This window comes from Electrophorus electricus, chromosome 3 (assembly GCF_013358815.1).
Source record: "Electrophorus electricus isolate fEleEle1 chromosome 3, fEleEle1.pri, whole genome shotgun sequence".
Classification (NCBI taxonomy): domain Eukaryota; kingdom Metazoa; phylum Chordata; class Actinopteri; order Gymnotiformes; family Gymnotidae; genus Electrophorus; species Electrophorus electricus.
Window position 1 is genome coordinate 27,271,556 of NC_049537.1, and position 16,915 is coordinate 27,288,470.

The following is a 16,915-nucleotide window of genomic DNA, read 5'->3' on the forward strand; positions in this document are numbered from 1 at the left end:
CTAACTTCAAGCCTAGTCCATGACCCAAAATATCACCAGCGAAGATTTGATTCCAGCTCTAATATGCTTCCTGCGTCTCCATCTTTGTTGGCCTTGTTTGTAGGTTCTTGTTAGCCTCTGTCTCTCTGTCCACAGCCTAAAGCTCACCAGCTGAGTATTAAGACTTTCTCCAGTCCAACCCAGTGCACCCACTGCACTTCTCTGATGGTGGGCCTAATCAGACAGGGCTACGCCTGTGAAGGTGCGTGCAACACACCACATCTAAGCAGGCACTTCTGATAAACTACGACCTACCCTTACTAACACATCTTGAAAGATTCCCCTCTCCCAAAACGTTGATTTTTATGGTCTGTGTAAAGATTAAGTGAATGTTTCTTGGTTCTTTCCTTCTCGCAGTTTGTTCCTTCATCTGTCACGTGTCCTGTAAGGACAACGCTCCTCAAGTGTGCCCTATCCCACCAGAGCAGGCCAAGAGGCCGCTGGGTATCGATGTGCAGAGGGGTATTGGCACAGCCTACAAAGGCTTTGTCAGGGTAAGAGCCTGCATTGCAGCCATTGGTCCAATCCTCACCTCCCCACATGCGGTTTAGCTTCAGTGCATGGTAAGACTAAAGTTGTCTTATGTCCTGATACCCGTGTGCTGCTATCTCAGATCCCGAAGCCAAGTGGGGTGAAGAAGGGCTGGCAGAGAGCATACGCCGTGGTGTGTGACTGCAAGCTCTTCCTGTATGAGGTCCCCGAAGGGAAGTCCACACAGCCTGGTGTGGTGGCCAGCCAAGTTCTCGACCTCAGGTGGCTTTCACTTACTCTGCTGTTCCTCTTTCTTTTACCCTGAAAAACAAACACAGATGGAAAATGACATACTTTCGCCTTCTGACAAAAGGGTTTTTTTTGAGTGCGTGTGGGTGCTGAATACCGTATTGCTTTTGGCTCCTTTTTAATGTTTTCTCTTTCCATCTCAGAGATGAGGAGTTCTCTGTGAGCTCTGTGCTGGCATCCGATGTGATTCACGCCACTCGTAAAGACGTTCCCTGTATATTCAGGGTAAGCCTGCTGGTTTTCTTTCCCATCCGAGCACTCGCAAGGTCACATCAGTTGAACATCAAGTTCCTCCTTCCCTCCACAATACTTGCCCTCTGACCCCTGCCACAGGTGACGTCATCCACGCTGGGCTCACCGGTGCGGGCGGTGTCCCTGCTCATTCTGGCTGAGAGCGAGGGGGAGAAGAGGAAGTGGGTGGGCATCCTGGAGGGTCTGCAGAGCATCGTGGCCAAGAACCTCCTGAAGAACCGTGTGGTCCACGTCCTGCACGAGGCCTATGACAGCAGCCTTCCAGCCATCAAAACCACGCTCTCCGCAGCTGTAGTCGGTCAGTGGCTTTTGACGCTCCTTTTTGTGCTTTGGGACATGCTTGGAGATCCGATTGTTATTTTGTCTCGTTAGACTGCACATATGAGATCCTGGAACACCTGTCACAACTTTGGAATGTTTTCCCCAATTTTCAGTGCGGTTTCTTTATTTTTTACACACTTTTTTCTGTCTCCCCTAGATCGAGAGAGAATTGCATTGGGCACAGAGGAGGGCTTGTTTGTGGTTGAGGTCACCAGAGATGGTAAGAGTCCTATGTCCTGCACACCCCCAGTTTAATTAAATATGATCTCGCATTTCTCTCTCTCTCTCTCTCAAAACACAAATGTGCATTCTTTTTTCTCTCAGTCATCGTCCGTGCTGCAGACTGCAAGAAAGTCCACCAGATCGATCTCATCCCCAAAGAGAACATAGTTGTGCTGCTGTGCGGCCGAAACCGCCATGTGCACCTCTACCCCTGGGGGGCGCTGGAGGGTGCCGAGGCTGCCTTCGATGTCAAGCTGGCGGAGACAAAAGGCTGCCAAGCCCTGACCACGGGCGTGCTGCGCTCAGGAGGGCCCGCCTGTCTACTGGCATCCGTGAAGCGGCAGGTGCTGTGTTACGAAATAACGCGTGCCAAGCCGCACCACCGCAAGCTGTGGGAGGTGCAGGCCCCCGGCGTGGTGCAGTGGCTGGGCATGGTGCGCGAGCGGCTGTGCGTGGGCTACCCATCGGGCTTCGCCCTGCTTGCCTTGCAGGGTGAGTCGTCACCCGTGAGCCTGGTGAGCCCCGGGGACCCGTCGCTGGCCTTCCTGGCCCAGCAGCCCCTGGACGCGCTGCACGCCATGGAGGTGGGCGCCAAGGAGCTGCTGCTCTGCTTCAGCCAGCTGGGTGTGTACGTGGACGCACAGGGCCGCCGCTCACGCACCCAGGAGCTCATGTGGCCCGCCACACCCCTTGCCTGCAGTACGTACTGTGTGTGTGTGTGTGTGTGTGTGTGTGTGTGTGTGTGTGTGTGTGTGTGTGTGTGTGTGTGTGTGTGTGTTTTGTGTTAGGTGTTCATTCATTAAATTAAAAAAAAAAATCATGTGACAGCTGGAAGGGGACTTTTTTTTGGTCATCGGCAACCACTTTTATCAATATATTTCTTTCCTACAGGCTCAAACTCCACTTACCTAACTGTGTACAGCGACTACGGAGTTGATGTGTTCGATGTGCACACCACAGAATGGGTCCAAACTATTTCATTAAGAAAGGTAACTACAAAGATGGCAAAACACAGCTAAACATAGTGCTAAACTGTAGGTTTGTGTGTTTGGAAATGGACGTGCCCAAGTCTGATCTTGCTGCTGTTTACTGTCTCTGCAGATCAGACCCCTGAATGTGGAGGGTAGTCTAAACCTTCTGGGTTCAGAGCAGCCCCGCCTCATATACTTCAGCAACAACTCTGCAGGTACAGCCAGTCACCTCTGATTCCCTCACGCTGTCACACAGCTCCCTCCACATTTGCTTATGCAGAGGCACTTCAAGCAGCTTTTCTCTCAATAATTTAGTCTCTCACTGACGCCCTGTCATTTCTGAAGCATGTCACCACTGAGGCGCTCATTTTTTAGGCGCACTCAGACGGGCACGCTCGTGCAATTACAAGCCTTCATATTGTCAGGCTTTGTGGCTCCTGTAAGTTCAAACGGAGCTGATGTTGGTCTCACTTGTGAGGACACTTGGGTTCGGAAATCCATATGTTGAGCCTCACTCTGCTTCCAGTTCATTTTCTCGTGGTCCTGGTAAGATCGCCTCACTGATAATGATGCTGTTGTGTAGCAAGCTGAAATGACCTCATTCATTACGCGTCCCCGCCGTAGCCATGGCCAGTGCCTCACGGCATCTCTGAGCTGCCTCCACGGATAGGCCCTAAACAAAAGCCCCGACCACCTGGGGCTGGGGGCCGGATGCGCTTCTCCGCCCCCCACCCCCCCCCATGCCTTCTTCTGGCTGACGGCTCTCTCACGCGGCTTTTCACGCTGTCGCCTTCATGCTGCAGAAGGCTGTGACCTGACTATCCCCGAGACCTCAGACAACAGCAAGAAGCTGATGGTGAGAACGCGCAGCAAGAGGAAGTTCCTCTTCAAGGTCCCCGAAGAGGAGCGGCTTCAGCAGCGGAGGTGAGGTGCCGCTCCCGCTGCTGTGCTCGCACCGCCCGCCTCCTCCACCTGTGCACTGTGACGTGATCACGTGTCTCTCCGTTTGCTCCACAGGGAGATGATGAAGGACCCAGAAATGAGGTCCAAGCTGATCTCCCACCCCACCAACTTCAACCATGTAGCCCACATGGGTCCAGGGGATGGCATGCAAGTGCTGATGGATCTGCCTCTGGTAGGCTTTTTATCTCCAGGTCTAGACTCTAGAGGGCTCACAATTCACAGGGCTTACAGAGGTCTTGCCGATCAAGTTTGCCTTTTAGCGTATAGGAACAGTGACTGTGGACTACTTGAGTTCTAGTACATGAACAGCACTAAGATTCTTGATGAACGCTGGAGTACGTCAGTTCTAAAAGCCACTTCCATATTGTTAATAATGTTCTGTGCAGTTAGGTCTGTAGATGAGTTCGTGTAGCTATTCTCCAGGCTGCTAGGCTTTTGCGCACCCCACCAGGGCTTCAGGGGACACCCAGCCTATTACAGCTGCCTAGCCCTGTACCCCTTCTTTCTGTACTTTTCTCTTCTTTTTTCCTATCGTGTAATGGCATCTACTCTTCCACCCGCACACCTTTTTTCTTCTCTCCGTTTCACTCCTGCCCCCCCCCCCCTCCTCTCCCCCCCCCCCCCCCCTTGCGTGGTTATGGATTCGCTCTCTGGTCTGGTTGCCATGGTAGCAGCCGAGCGAGACTCCCTCCCCCTCATCCTCTCGCCACCACGCCCTGATCTCCCCTCCGACCAACTTTGAGCACGTCTATCACATGAGTCCTGTCTCTGCCGGGCTTTATCTGCAGAAAGAGCCCTCCTCCCAACAGAGCCTGCCTCAACTCTCCTCCTCTTCCTCCTCACCTTCCACCTCCTCCCTCGGAAGGGTAGGCCCGCACGCCCCTCTCTTTCCATCCCTGAACCCCCCATCCCACCCCACACCTTGCGTTTTTCTCAGTCCTACTTTCTCCCTTCCTGTTCATCCTTGTCTTTCCGTCACCTTTTATTTATGCCGGAGCGCGACGGCTTGTCTGCCTTTGGGAGCAGATGTTTGTACTCGTTTGCTTCCATGGAGTGCCTCAGATGTTGTTCTTTTTATTTGTTTGTTTGTTTGTTTGTTTGTTTGTTTGTTTGTTTGTTCATAAGCAGGTTATTCTATAAACGCCCTATCGTTTAGATAAACATGCAGACTACAGATAGGAGGACAGTCCCCTAGAGCTGCCCTTTCCACCACTTTTTTTCCATTTATTGCACATGCATTCAAAGTGCAGTCCAAAACAAAAGCTGTTGTCTGAATAGACAAGTGAGCAAGGCAAGATTTGCGTGGATGTATGCGAGAACCACGAGTGTTCCCTCTTCGTCCTGCGTGTGTCTTGACGACCTGTGCTTGTGCTCTCTACTGCAGAGCATCTTGCCCTCTTCTCAGGATGACCCGATTAAAGACAAGCCACGCCCACTCTCTAGTATTTCACGGCAACAGAGGAGTAAGACCCACATCACACGCACTGCCTCGGGTTAGTCTCTCATAAGCCCCACCTCCACCCCACGCATGCACATGTGCATACACACACACACACAAACCCACAGTTATAAATATTTAGTGATTTGTGCTGCCTTGGTATTGTGAGACTGCTTTTTCAGACTAACACTTCCCATTGCTTGGACGTGTCTTTGTAGGGGGTGGTGATTTTATAGGTGCAGGCTCATCTCGGAATATCTCAGATCCAGATGCAGACTTCGAGAGAGAGGTAAAACTCAAGTATTCAAGGGCAACTTTGTCTTCTGCAATATCTACTTTGCTATAATGTGATGCTTTCATTGAACTTCATCTTGGCTATCTGAAGTAGGCTATTCAATACACAATTCATTGCTGCTGTTAGAAGATTCAGTGTTATGTGAAACTCAGCCATGGAGTGAGTCCCATGTTTTTGGATGCCCTGGTTTTGTGGTCAGTAATAACTGCCCCAGTTCTCATAGGAAGATCACAGCTGCAAAAAAAACCCTCAGGCCCCTTTTGCTCCCTCACTCACCAACATTTTTGAAATGAGTCATTTTGTAATTTAAGGAAAGTAATTCTAAATAATCCGGCGTTGGTTCGTCAGGCTTACACCTTCCTTTGTGCTTTCCCTTCCTGCCTTTCTCTGCAGCCTGACTCGGATTCCACCAAGCACTCGACCCCCTCCAACAGCTCCAACCCCAGCAGTCCCCCGAGCCCCAACTCCCCCCACCGCAGCCAGCTCACCCTGGATGGCCTGGAGCACACCCTGGATGGCTGAGCGTCGAAGTGGGCCCGCCTCCACACGCACCTCTTCACTTCCTTACTCGCTGTTCCTCCCACCCCTGGTCCCTCAGTTAGAACTTGCTACAAAGTGCCAAGTTTCTCAGCCTCTCGTCTCCCTCGGTTTTTAAATCTGTGTACCAACTACACGGTCACAGGCAAAACTCTCCCCACTACTTGTTTCTTGGCAGGAGATTTAAAGCATCCTCCGGATGGAACTGAGATCCTGAGTCACAGTGGGGAAACTTCTGTATTGTGCTCCTGGTAGAATGCGCCACCTGGCTCATTGCAAGGGGTCCTCTGTGAGAATCAGAGCTTTCGCCAGGGCTAGCCACTGGACGTGCATAAAGCCTGCCCCCTGCTGGAGCAATGGGTGTAGTATAGCTAACAGGGTCTAATCATTAGTACATTGATTGGAGTTTTTTTGTTTTTGTTTTTTGCTTTTTGTTGTTTTTTTTTTGTTTTTGTTTTTTTCAGTTCCATGCCCTTTTCCTGTGAGGGTTTCTCTTTATTTTTAACTCTGTAGATAAATGGATAATGTTAAAAATGCCAGGAAATCTGAAGCTCGCAGAAAATTGGTAATCATGAACTGCTCTGATCATGAAAACGTTTTCTTCTTAAAATTACAGACTTGAGGGAAAAGAGACTTCTTTGCTGTTTTTAAGTGTAAGATATTTGAATGGATGTGTTCACTTGACGCACAGCGGTAGGAAGGAACTGAAGACTTCATGAGCCTAGAGACCAAGGACAAATACATGCCCAACTAACCCAGCTGGACCAGTAACCAAACTTCTTTTTGATGTTTTTTGATCAGTGACACTTCTCTCTCTGTCTTGTCTCAGTGTTGGCTCAGACCAGTTATAAAGAGGCTTTGACACTTATCAGACTGTGGGGATTTTAAGCCAAACCAGTGGGCACTTTTATTGTAATGTAATTTCTTTTTTTCCTTTTCCCTAATTCTGCATTTTCAGCCAGACTTTGTAATATTCATGTTTTAACCTAGACATTTGACACACACACAAAAAATATATTTAGCTGGTGGAACCGCTCATTACCCGAATAATAAATAAGCAAGGATAAGAAATTAAAGCGGACAAGAACAAGACTTTGCATATAGATAAGCATTCTAACAAGTGAACTGGCACACAGCTAAAGGACCACACTATTCATAGGATTTCAATAGTTCTTCTGAAACTGCTGCTGCTTTTGTGTGCTATGTAAAGGAACAAATATGTGATAAGATTCTCTGCATAGCTGTGCTCAGTCCCCCAATTTTTAAATTGTTGCAATATGGAGTGCCTGCAGGCAACCACGTGTGTTTCTCAAACATGGACATTATTGTTAAATCTGAAGTGATCATGTATGTGTTGGAATCAGTGGTCTGCAGCAGGAGAGCTACGGGCATGTCTGCCATATCCGTGTTCCCACTTGTGTGCCTTCAGTGCCGTTTGCGTTACAGCGACATGTCCGCTAAAGCATTTCAGTTGTTTTTAACAGGAAAAAAAAAAAAAACAGGTTAATGGTGATGTTTTATTTTGTTTTCTCTGCCCCTGAAACACTGTATGAAACTTGCACATGAACACATTTTAGTCCAAGGAAACTTTTTTTTTTCTTTTTTTTTTTTTTTAAATTTGTCGGTGGTCTTTTCTGTTCCAGTTTCCTGCTCCCTTTCACTGACTTCTTCTAAAGATGGGACTTTATCCTCAAAACACTACTGCTTTTTATTTCAGAAGAAAAATCACAGGTTGGAATCTTTGTAATTATTGAATTGTTAGCCTCATAAATTTGAACAAACAATAAAAGAGTATCTGTTGTGCTTCTGTTGTCAAATCACTGTGGAGAGGGTTGGTGCTGTAGCTAAATATCACGTATACCAAGACCAAAGGAATAATTACATATCCTCATTCATAAGCAACACTTCACATATGTTCACCAGAAAGGCACATAATAATAATAATAATAATAATAATAATAGAATTGTATTTATAAGTGCAGAAAGCGAGAACAATGTGATTAGCATTGTCCTTTGATAAGACACTTCTGTTTATGTTGTCTGGCCACACCCTTATCCAGAGCAATTTACAAACCCATGACCTTAGTGTTATTAGCACCATCTCTCCTAGATGAGCTACAGGAGCATAAAAGGGTGAAGCAGAAATTGTGCACAGAAAGAAGTAGACAGTTTCTAATTGTACTTTTATCTAAAAAATGTAACCAGTCCCGAGGGATGCAGTTCTCATGCATTTAACTGCACAATAGACTGTAATGAACCTGTCTGAACTTTTTATTATTAGACTTATTAAACAGATTGGGGCCCTAAAATGCATGTAATGAGTGCATCGGTGTGAGAACTGTTTTTAAAAGAAAGTCAAAATTTGATGTCTCATCTTTGAATCATTACCCATATAAGCTTAAGCTTAAGCCTAAATCAACATCTTTTGATCTGTTGAACTAATTTTGAAAACGGCATTTCCTATATCTAGATTCAACGTTTAGAATCGGTTTACCGATATAATCTAATAATTTAATGGTCCACCGAATGCAGCCTAATGGGTTTGATGCGGACTTGTATTTTGAAAAAAACCTCTGACGAAATGCCACCTGGGAGTAAAAACCTGACGTTTCGTGGTTATGATTTCACATCGATTCCGAAGGTAAACCAGCATAAAGGATTTGTTCTGCCAACAACCAAACAGCAGCTGTCGCCGTCTAGCCCGCACAAAAATAACATTTTATTATGCCATTTATATATGTATTCAGCTATCCATAAATAGTTAATTTAATGTCATAATCTTTAAATAAAGGCTTTATCGATAGATGACATATCTCGAAGCGTCTCGGTAGCTAGATTGGTTAGCAGATGCTGCTCTGGCTAAGTTAAATGCGCTTGGTGATTAGTGCAACTTCACAACTAAACAGCATATATGTTACCTAACCTGGCTGGGTTGCTAACCTAGCTACTAAACGCATAACGAGAATTGTCTAGCTAGCTAGGTAGCTGTGAATGTGATTGATTTTAAAACCTTGAAAGGGCGGTATTAGCTAGTTGGCTCTGTAGCTACTTTAAACAGTTACGGCCAACTTGGAGGAGGCAGGCGGGTATTTATCATAGATATCGTAGGTCAACTAATTCAGCCAGCGCTACCTACCTAGCCAGCAGGCTAGCTGATGTTATGCTTGTGCCGTTAATTTTTAATTTTTTCCCCTCATCGCAGAGTTAGTTGGATAGCTATCTAGGATACAAGATAATACCAAAAGGACTGTTCCAGATGACACGGGCCAAACCGGAGGACGATGACTGGAACAGCTCTAAGATCCATGCTTTTACGTTTGACGATGATGATGACGAATTTACTAAGGTACGTAACGATACTCAAATCATGTTAATAACTGGTAGCCCAAGGTTACGTTGGAAGACTGAAATAAACGTTTTTCGTCGTTTATTTAGCTGAAGGAATCAAAACGCGCCGTGTCCAGCATCCTTGTTGATGATGATGATGATGATGATGATGATGATGACGATGATGTTGAGAAGGTCAGCTGGAGTGGGGAGCCAGTCGGAAGTAAGCTATACCGGTAACCAGCTCCTGTTTCACTGTGTTAGCTAGTTCGTTGGGCCTATTGTTTTGTGTTATTCGACTGCAGGTATCTCCTGGTCTGTCAAAGAGACAGCATCCAGCATCCGTTCAGGTGGGGAACACGGATTTCCAAAAATCAATACCGCCCCTTCTTTGCCCAAACAAGGTTCTGGTTACTCCTTGAGCTCCTTGTTCAAAGGTAATCATTAAGTGATAGGTTGTTTTGTGTAGACATAAAGCTGTGTGTTTGTGTTAGGAAATAGATAAAGTATTTTAACACTCGGTTTCTATCTTATTAGCAAAAAGCAGGCCGTTCCAGTCATTTTCTGAATGTAAGTTAATGCAAATCTCAGTGCAACTCTAAATTAATTATTGCATATTTGGCGGCTCTATTGCTGACACATCTCACTGTTCTGCAGCTTTTTCTGAAGCATCTACCAGAGTATATGCACCAGAACTGCGCAAACCAAAGTCTGAGTGCAAGGTAAATTCTCCATGCTCAGACATTATTCTACTCTCTATGGTGGAACTGAACTTGTGTTATTGTTCAGCCTTTAGTGGAGATGAGAACAATGCACTGTAATTGTAGGACTATTTCAGTGACTGGAGCCCTGAGGAAACAGTGAAGAGAATGCGGAAAGGCAAGGTATGAGCCAGTCGATAACCAGACGTATACTTGTAGACATCCTTTACCAAATTTGCCATTCAATGTTCTCAGAATCAGTTAAATTCTTATGTTGTCTTTTGATCTGGCCTTAGTTCTTGTGGCCAGTTTTACTTGTTGGCCGACCGTGAGAAGTATGTATTTCTACGCAGGTGTATTCTTTGGAGAGATTCCGCTCTCTGCAGGACAAACTGCTGTTGTTGGATGAAGCAGTCAGTGCACATGATGGAAACGTCATCACTGCCGTAAGCATCACGTCACCAACACCTAGTACACGTGGCACCATGCTGACAAATGAGACTCATGCTTGTGGCTCTAGGGAGCTTATGGCTGAACATTGATTACATATCATTAATTGAATTCCACTCTTGTAGGTCTTAATATATTTAAAGAAATCATTAAGTAAAGGTGAGTACTTTGATTTTTTGTTTTAATTTTCATTCATTCATTCATTTATTTATTCATCTTACTTGGTCTAAACAACTAGAGTTGTTCACACCAATTAATTTCTTGTTTTTTCTGTAATATGCTTTTGCAGAAATCTTCTTCCAAGAGTTAATGGTGAGGGAAATAGCTTTGCGACATTATGTCCACTATCTGAAAGAGATGGAAGAACAGAAGACTTTGGTGGAGCTAATGAAGTAAGCTGTTATTTCAGATTTCTTGTTTCTCCTTCATTTGTAACTTGGTATGAAGGCTATGAAGTGTAAGACTAATCGGTACTTATTTGTCTCATTTGCCTGTGCTTGGTTGTATTTGAATAACTGCCATTTTCCCCCATTTACCACTGTGATCAGTGATTAACAAATTACTTTATTGTAGGGCTCTGCGCAGAACAGAGGATATAGCGGTAGGTGTCAGTTATGCTTTGGTTCTTATTTAACACCTGCCATTGTAATCAGGCAACGTATAGCCCCTCCTTAGTGGCTTGCGTTTAGCAAAAAGAAGAAAGGTTCACATACACTGCCTTCCAGAATTGTTTGCCTATTCTTAAAAGAGGCAGCAATTAAAATTAACTGTATGATGCTGTGTACTGATATAGTCGTGGTTACACATTGCCGATAAATGCTTTTTTGCTTGTGTAGTTGATGCAGTACAAGGAGCACTTGAGTATTAAGGATGAAAACCAAAGGAGGGACTTCCTTAAAACCTGTATGAGGTAAGAAATCAGCAAAAAACCCACAAAAACACAGGATATACGTTATTTTCTCAGTATTCATGAAAGATACTTATCAGTAATCCAACTGATTAGTGACTCTTTGGGGTGAAGGATATCACTGATATCATTGCCATGTGGCTAGTAAAGTGGTCTAAAGCAGGGTAGGCAGTCTTATCCATAAAGGGTGTGTGTTGCTGCAGGCTTTCAATCCAGTTAAGCAGCAGCATACGTTATACAGTGTATGTCCAATACTGTAGATTGGTATGCATCAGAGCATTATTTTATAACAAGCTGTAAACCTCGGAAACTTGAATACCAGAGTAATAGATGGTATTGTGGTCTTGGATGGTTTTTACTGATCTTGGGTCAAGCTGGAAAAGTGAACAGATCTTACCTGAGCTGAGATAGAGCTGACCTGGGCTCTGCCTCAGCTCACTGCTGTACATGACAAAGCTAATTATCAATTTACTAAGTAATAATTATTTTAATAACAATTTATCAGAATGATTGCTTATTTTTTGCTGTACTTTTCAAATAATCAGTATTTGTTTACCCAAAGCACCAGTACTATCACATAGCCAGACGAGTAAGGAAATACAGTGATATTATGTGGATCGCACTGAGTGAAACTAATGGCGGACATTGGTATTGTCTACAGTTAGTGCATGTAATTGAATATCGATAGTTATTGTGCTGAATAGACCCACAAAGTCTAACAAACTGTAACAAACAGCCAGGCTTGTAGATGTAAAACAACTGTTTTTAAATCCAAAACTCCCAATGAAATATTGGGTTCTTAACCCCATAATGCACCACGCCCCCTAGCGGGCACGCGGGTGTCCCCAGACGGGCATACTCAAATAAATTACTTGGTAAAATCGAATATTCTTAAAGTACAGTACATTTATCAACATAACATTTCTTAGGACTAATACAAGTACCTGCTTACTGATTTTCAGCCGTCTACATGCATCCGTTCGCCAGAAATCCCATGCTGAATACACCGTGTTTTTCCGCTAAATTTACACACACGTGCCTGCCCTTTTAATGGAACTGAAATTATCGCTTTGCATTTCGCAAAAACTATTCATAGTCTCTTTGAGCTGTGGTTCTTAACACCTTTTTGTTTATCTTCAGGCTTCCTTTCTCACAGGATGATGCGATTCATGTGCAAGACCACTACACGCTCCTGGAAAGACAGATCATCATAGAGGTAATAACTTGTAAGGTCACGCACTCTCACTTTTTTTTTTTTTTTTTTTAATTTTAATTTTTTTTTTTCTGACTCGTCTTGCTGTTTACTCATGAAATGTCACTTCACACCCACAATAACTTTCCTTACAAGCACCAGAATGAGGAATTCTTAAAATGGCCCCACCGTGAATCTGTTTGAAAAAACAAAAATGTTTTTTTAAATCAACAAGTAGGCATTGTACTCTCAAATGCTAATATTTCAGATTCTCTAGCATCAATGCCCTTTGGTTGTCCTGGAAACGGTTTCACTTGAGTGTGTGTGTGTGTGTGTGTGTGTACATACTGCCCATTATCGCATAGTATGATGGAAATGCCTAGTAGTTGTTTCGGTCACATTGCTAGGAAGGATACCTTATGTCGATACAACGAACATTATTCAGCCAGTGACATTTTTGATGGTGTGTGGGAGTACTGTTGTGTGTTCTTGGATTGTATTTTGTGTGCTTTTACTAGGCTACTGACAAGAAGGGTGAGGCAGAGATTTTTAAGAAGTTCCCCAGAAAAGCCTCCATCTTGAATATGCCCATCATCACAACCCTGTACTACTCCTGCTTCTACCACTACGGAGAGTCAGAGGTGAGTGCTGTCACTGCATTTCAACCATCATTTATTAAAGTCAGTCAATGGATTGTGATTGGATTATATATTGGATTGGATAATATATTTACTTAAAAAATTGGTGACATGTTCAATACTTATTTCACCCGCTGTATATGTATGAAATAAATATATGAATGGACTAATAAGTATATGTTATTGCTGGGTGATTTTTCACAATTTTTGAAGTAATGTTTTAATGCAATTTCCAAACTGTGATAATTATCAATCTCATTCACACATTTCTTCAATTGATAAACGGTGCCTTGCAAAAAATGTGCACTGTTGTCTACCTGCCATGTGCAAATTCAAAGAAATAAATAAAATATAAAAACACCAAGATGAAGACAGGCTGCAGTTTGCAGAATAATAAGCTCGTAGCAGGGAAAGGTGGAAATATTACTTCATTGATCTGGAATTGGTACAGATATGAAGTCATATATGGAACAGATTAATATAAAGTGTAAGGTATGTTAAAGGTCAGTTGCAACCCAAAGGAGCAGCATTATAAATGTGTGCTTATGGCATAAACACAAATTATACAAGCTGCACCCCCCCCCCCCCCCCCCCCGATTTTTTGCTGTTGTTTTTACGATTGTACATGTTGCACACATGATTTCCAAAGATCATTCAAAAAAATGTTTTTTAATTATTTGAATCAAACTGCATTGAGTGAAACTAATGGCAGACACTGGTATTGTCTACAGTTAGTGCATGTAATTGAATATCGATAGTTATTGTGCTGAATAGACCCACAAAGTCTAACAAACTGTAACAAACAGCCAGGCTTGTAGATGTAAAAACTATTTTTAAATCCAAAACTCCCAATGAAATATTGGGTTCTTAATGGAACTGAAATTATCGCTTTGCATTTCGCAAAAACTATTCACCGTCTCTTTGAGCTGTGGTTCTTAACACCTTTTTGTTTATCTTCAGGCTTCCTTTCTCACGGGATAATGCGATTCATGTGCAAGACCACTACCCCCCCCCCCCACCAATACCCACAGCTCCTGATAAAACAGTTGTTTGCTGTGCCATTTTGTAGTGCTTCTATATCACATCAAGAGCCCCCAGTAGACACACGTTACTAATGCCATGGGATTTCATATCTGGAAAGATGTCATGAAAGCTATTTTTGAACAGATGTTTATTTTTTATATATATATATATATATATATATATATATATATATATATATATATAAAATTATTTTTATTTATTTATTTATTTATTTTAAATTATTTTTTTGCTGTTGTTTTTATGATTGCACATGTTGCACACATGATTTCCAAAGATCATTCAAAAAAAAGTTTTTTAATTATTTGAAGCAAACTGTTCTTTTCAATTTTCATTACGTAAAAAAAAATCTAATTGTAATTTGGAATCATTCATACATTTGGAAAAAAAGTTAATTTTTTTGCAACTTTGTCCAGACCTAGTGTGTGAATTAAGTTATTCAGGCACCACCTACCAGTCGTTATTAGTAAGCACAAAAGGGACTGACACAAGTGTTTCCATACAGGGTACTTTCAGCAGTCCAGCTAACATCAGGAGTACATTTAGGGTAAGGCAGATATTTCTTTATATTTATATTTCCTTATATTTTGATTATTTATTAGTTATTCATTGTTTTGTTTGTTTTTTCTTCTCTGCTTTTTCATTCAGCCACAAATATCTATCAACCTGTTGCTTATGCTGAGAGACTGTTGATTGAGGTCACTAAATGCTTTCTTTGGCAGATTTCGGAGAAGCAGTACATCCTTACTGCTCTTGGAGCCAGGGCAAAGTTGAAATCCTGGTTTGATGTGGATAGTTTATTTAACACCAAGAACTGGTTGGGTTACACCAAGAAGAGGTCCCCCATTGGGTTTCACAGGGTGGTGGATATCCTACAGAAAAACAATGCTCCTGTACAGGTGACGTGTGTATCACACCACATTACTCCCACCAGGGGTGCTGATAAATGAATTTAGCTTTCCTGTCCAACTGTTCTCCTATTATCTGTTTATATTTTCCATGACTGGATGAGGTGTTTTGTTCTATAAATACTTTCTAATTATAGAGTTGTGTGCTGAAGATAAAAAGCTGTATTGAAATACATTAGACTTGTGTGTTCAGCAAACCATTGTTTATGCCTGACAACACAATCTGCTGCACAAGCACTTGATTTACTTATTGACTTTGTCTCAAGAATGTTAGAAATTTCTGGGTTTGTGTAAATAAGAAAAGTTCAGTATATGTTTAATTATCATTATCACTGACCCTATCATAATATGACTAATTGCATGCCTAAATAGGGTCTCACTATATCAACCTGTAACCTGTCTCCCTCTTTATCAGGTGCTGAAAGACTATGTTAGCCTGATTGATGATGCAGAGCTGAAGCTCAGCCTCGCTCAGAAGTACAAATGTCATGACATCGTCATTGAGGTGAGTGTATTAACTCCTCACACCAATACATGCTCTGGAAATGGGCATCAGATGCATTTTCCCCTTTTTCTATAAAACTGTTCGAGATTGACGGACATGCTTTTGGTTCCATCAGATGTACAGAGACCTGAAGGACCGGCAACAGCTGATTGTGTACCAGGGGAAAGTAGAGCGTGGTTCACATGAGGACCGAAAGATTGACCAGCTTCTTGGTAACATGGTGGGAGGAACTTTGAAGGCTTTACACAACTCATTGCCTGTTACACAATTTGTGTGCAAGCAGCAGAGCAAATTTACTGACCTAATCCTGCTAGTCTACACCTCAGTATTCTCTAGTTACAGGCCATGACAAAGTTAGTGAAATCCCATTGATGATGGTCATGGCACCTTAGATCAGCCTAACACCAAATTTACAATGCGTTTTGCATATTTAGGATCAAGTAATGTAATAACTAGTACTAACCGGTTTAATATCTGGTTTGTTTCCATAACAACTGAGGACTTAAAAGTTGAACCACTGCAATAATTCATGAATTGGAATTTCTGAAATTTACACTGACACATTTCTCTCCCCTACAGCAAATCAGGTGGAAAAACTGACTCTTGTATAATGTAGGAAACATCCCTGTCGCAGTTGGGATGGAGAGCTTTTTATACAGACTGTTTAAAATGACTGCTCTCAGAAGTTTCATCTGACCGGACAAGTTACAGGTTGAGACACTGAAAAGGCTGCAAAACAATGGCTACTCTGAAATGGCTTCAAAGTTCTTGACCAGCCTCTCTACTTCTGCAGCGATGGTGAGACAAAGCAACTAGTTCGTGGAGATCGAACAAACAACTCCATACTTCGTCCATTTACTTCATGCTATTTTCCATTTACATTTTTGCCTTCCCAGATTATTATGGTTCTAGAGCTGCCAGTTGTATTTTTTGCCATCAACAGTTTAACATTAACATGCATTTTAAAATGAAGTGCAATATCGCGAACTGCTCAGTGGTGCAAGAATCCCACCGCCAACATAATTTAGAATGCCATGTGTCCATGTATGAACATTACTGATTAACAGCTTCTTTTATATAAAAATGTTAAAATAAAATCGTTTAATAAACCATCTTTGAACTGACAGACTGTTAACACACTAGGTGTTTTTTCGATCTTAACTGTCTAAGGATTTTATCGGGGAGCATTTTATTACCCGGAAAAAATTTCTCCAATCGTCCAAAAATATCGGAGTTCTTTATAGAATTTTAACTTTGATGAAACAGTATTTTTACGTTGCTGTTAGAGAAAACTACCCTCAGCTGCGCGAAGGATTACTGAGCACAGCACAGGCTCTTTCACAGAGCACTTAACTGGCTTGTTTGGTGAGAGCGGAACATGTATCGTTCATATTTTTGCACGTAATATAAGGTGTGTTTTTTGGGGTG

At 42.8% G+C, this 16,915-nt stretch overlaps 2 protein-coding genes across 5 annotated transcripts in view; both read left to right on the forward strand.

The window, feature by feature from the left end:
- Positions 1 to 7,621, forward strand: part of cdc42bpb (CDC42 binding protein kinase beta (DMPK-like)) — a 42,205-nt gene extending 34,584 nt beyond the window's left edge. Inside the window, exons 24-38 of one of the 3 annotated variants that reach the window (XM_035524208.1) lie at positions 136 to 241; positions 397 to 533; positions 653 to 792; positions 963 to 1,044; positions 1,153 to 1,369; positions 1,550 to 1,612; positions 1,717 to 2,313; positions 2,506 to 2,603; positions 2,716 to 2,800; positions 3,389 to 3,509; positions 3,603 to 3,720; positions 4,220 to 4,414; positions 4,933 to 5,041; positions 5,205 to 5,275; positions 5,675 to 7,621. In XM_035524208.1, the coding sequence (XP_035380101.1) occupies positions 136 to 241; positions 397 to 533; positions 653 to 792; positions 963 to 1,044; positions 1,153 to 1,369; positions 1,550 to 1,612; positions 1,717 to 2,313; positions 2,506 to 2,603; positions 2,716 to 2,800; positions 3,389 to 3,509; positions 3,603 to 3,720; positions 4,220 to 4,414; positions 4,933 to 5,041; positions 5,205 to 5,275; positions 5,675 to 5,803 (2,268 nt within the window). In that variant the 3' untranslated portion in view covers positions 5,804 to 7,621. Of the gene's footprint in view, positions 1 to 135; positions 242 to 396; positions 534 to 652; positions 793 to 962; positions 1,045 to 1,152; positions 1,370 to 1,549; positions 1,613 to 1,716; positions 2,314 to 2,505; positions 2,604 to 2,715; positions 2,801 to 3,388; positions 3,510 to 3,602; positions 3,721 to 4,219; positions 4,897 to 4,932; positions 5,042 to 5,204; positions 5,276 to 5,674 lie in introns of those variants that run through there. The other 2 variants (XM_035524207.1, XM_035524206.1) reach the window with 2 other exon arrangements.
- A 791-nt stretch (positions 7,622 to 8,412) lies between these two features.
- Positions 8,413 to 16,613, forward strand: vipas39 (VPS33B interacting protein, apical-basolateral polarity regulator, spe-39 homolog). 2 transcript variants are annotated; one of them, XM_027025119.2, is made up of 19 exons: positions 8,413 to 8,459; positions 9,021 to 9,164; positions 9,254 to 9,368; positions 9,451 to 9,582; positions 9,683 to 9,715; positions 9,803 to 9,867; positions 9,973 to 10,029; positions 10,200 to 10,292; positions 10,422 to 10,455; positions 10,586 to 10,688; positions 10,870 to 10,897; positions 11,133 to 11,206; positions 12,344 to 12,419; positions 12,914 to 13,036; positions 14,580 to 14,621; positions 14,797 to 14,973; positions 15,398 to 15,487; positions 15,603 to 15,707; positions 16,067 to 16,613. In XM_027025119.2, exons 2-19 carry the CDS (start codon positions 9,075 to 9,077, stop codon positions 16,085 to 16,087), a joined length of 1,458 nt encoding a protein of 485 aa, XP_026880920.2. In that variant the 5' UTR covers positions 8,413 to 8,459; positions 9,021 to 9,074; the 3' UTR covers positions 16,088 to 16,613. The 2 variants fall into 2 exon arrangements, with proteins under 2 accessions (XP_026880920.2, XP_026880918.2); XM_027025117.2 differs by having other exon boundaries at positions 15,603 to 15,699.
- Positions 16,614 to 16,915: the final 302 nt, after the last annotated feature.

Bases quoted from the DNA above. Each gene is read 5' to 3' on its own strand.
- vipas39 (XM_027025117.2), top strand. From the start codon at position 9,075: ATGACACGGGCCAAACCGGAGGACGATGACTGGAACAGCTCTAAGATC. The intron at 10,689-10,869 runs GTAAGCTGTTAT...ACTTTATTGTAG, and splicing joins ACTTTGGTGGAGCTAATGAA to GGCTCTGCGCAGAACAGAGG. The intron at 10,898-11,132 runs GTAGGTGTCAGT...TTGCTTGTGTAG, and splicing joins GCAGAACAGAGGATATAGCG to TTGATGCAGTACAAGGAGCA.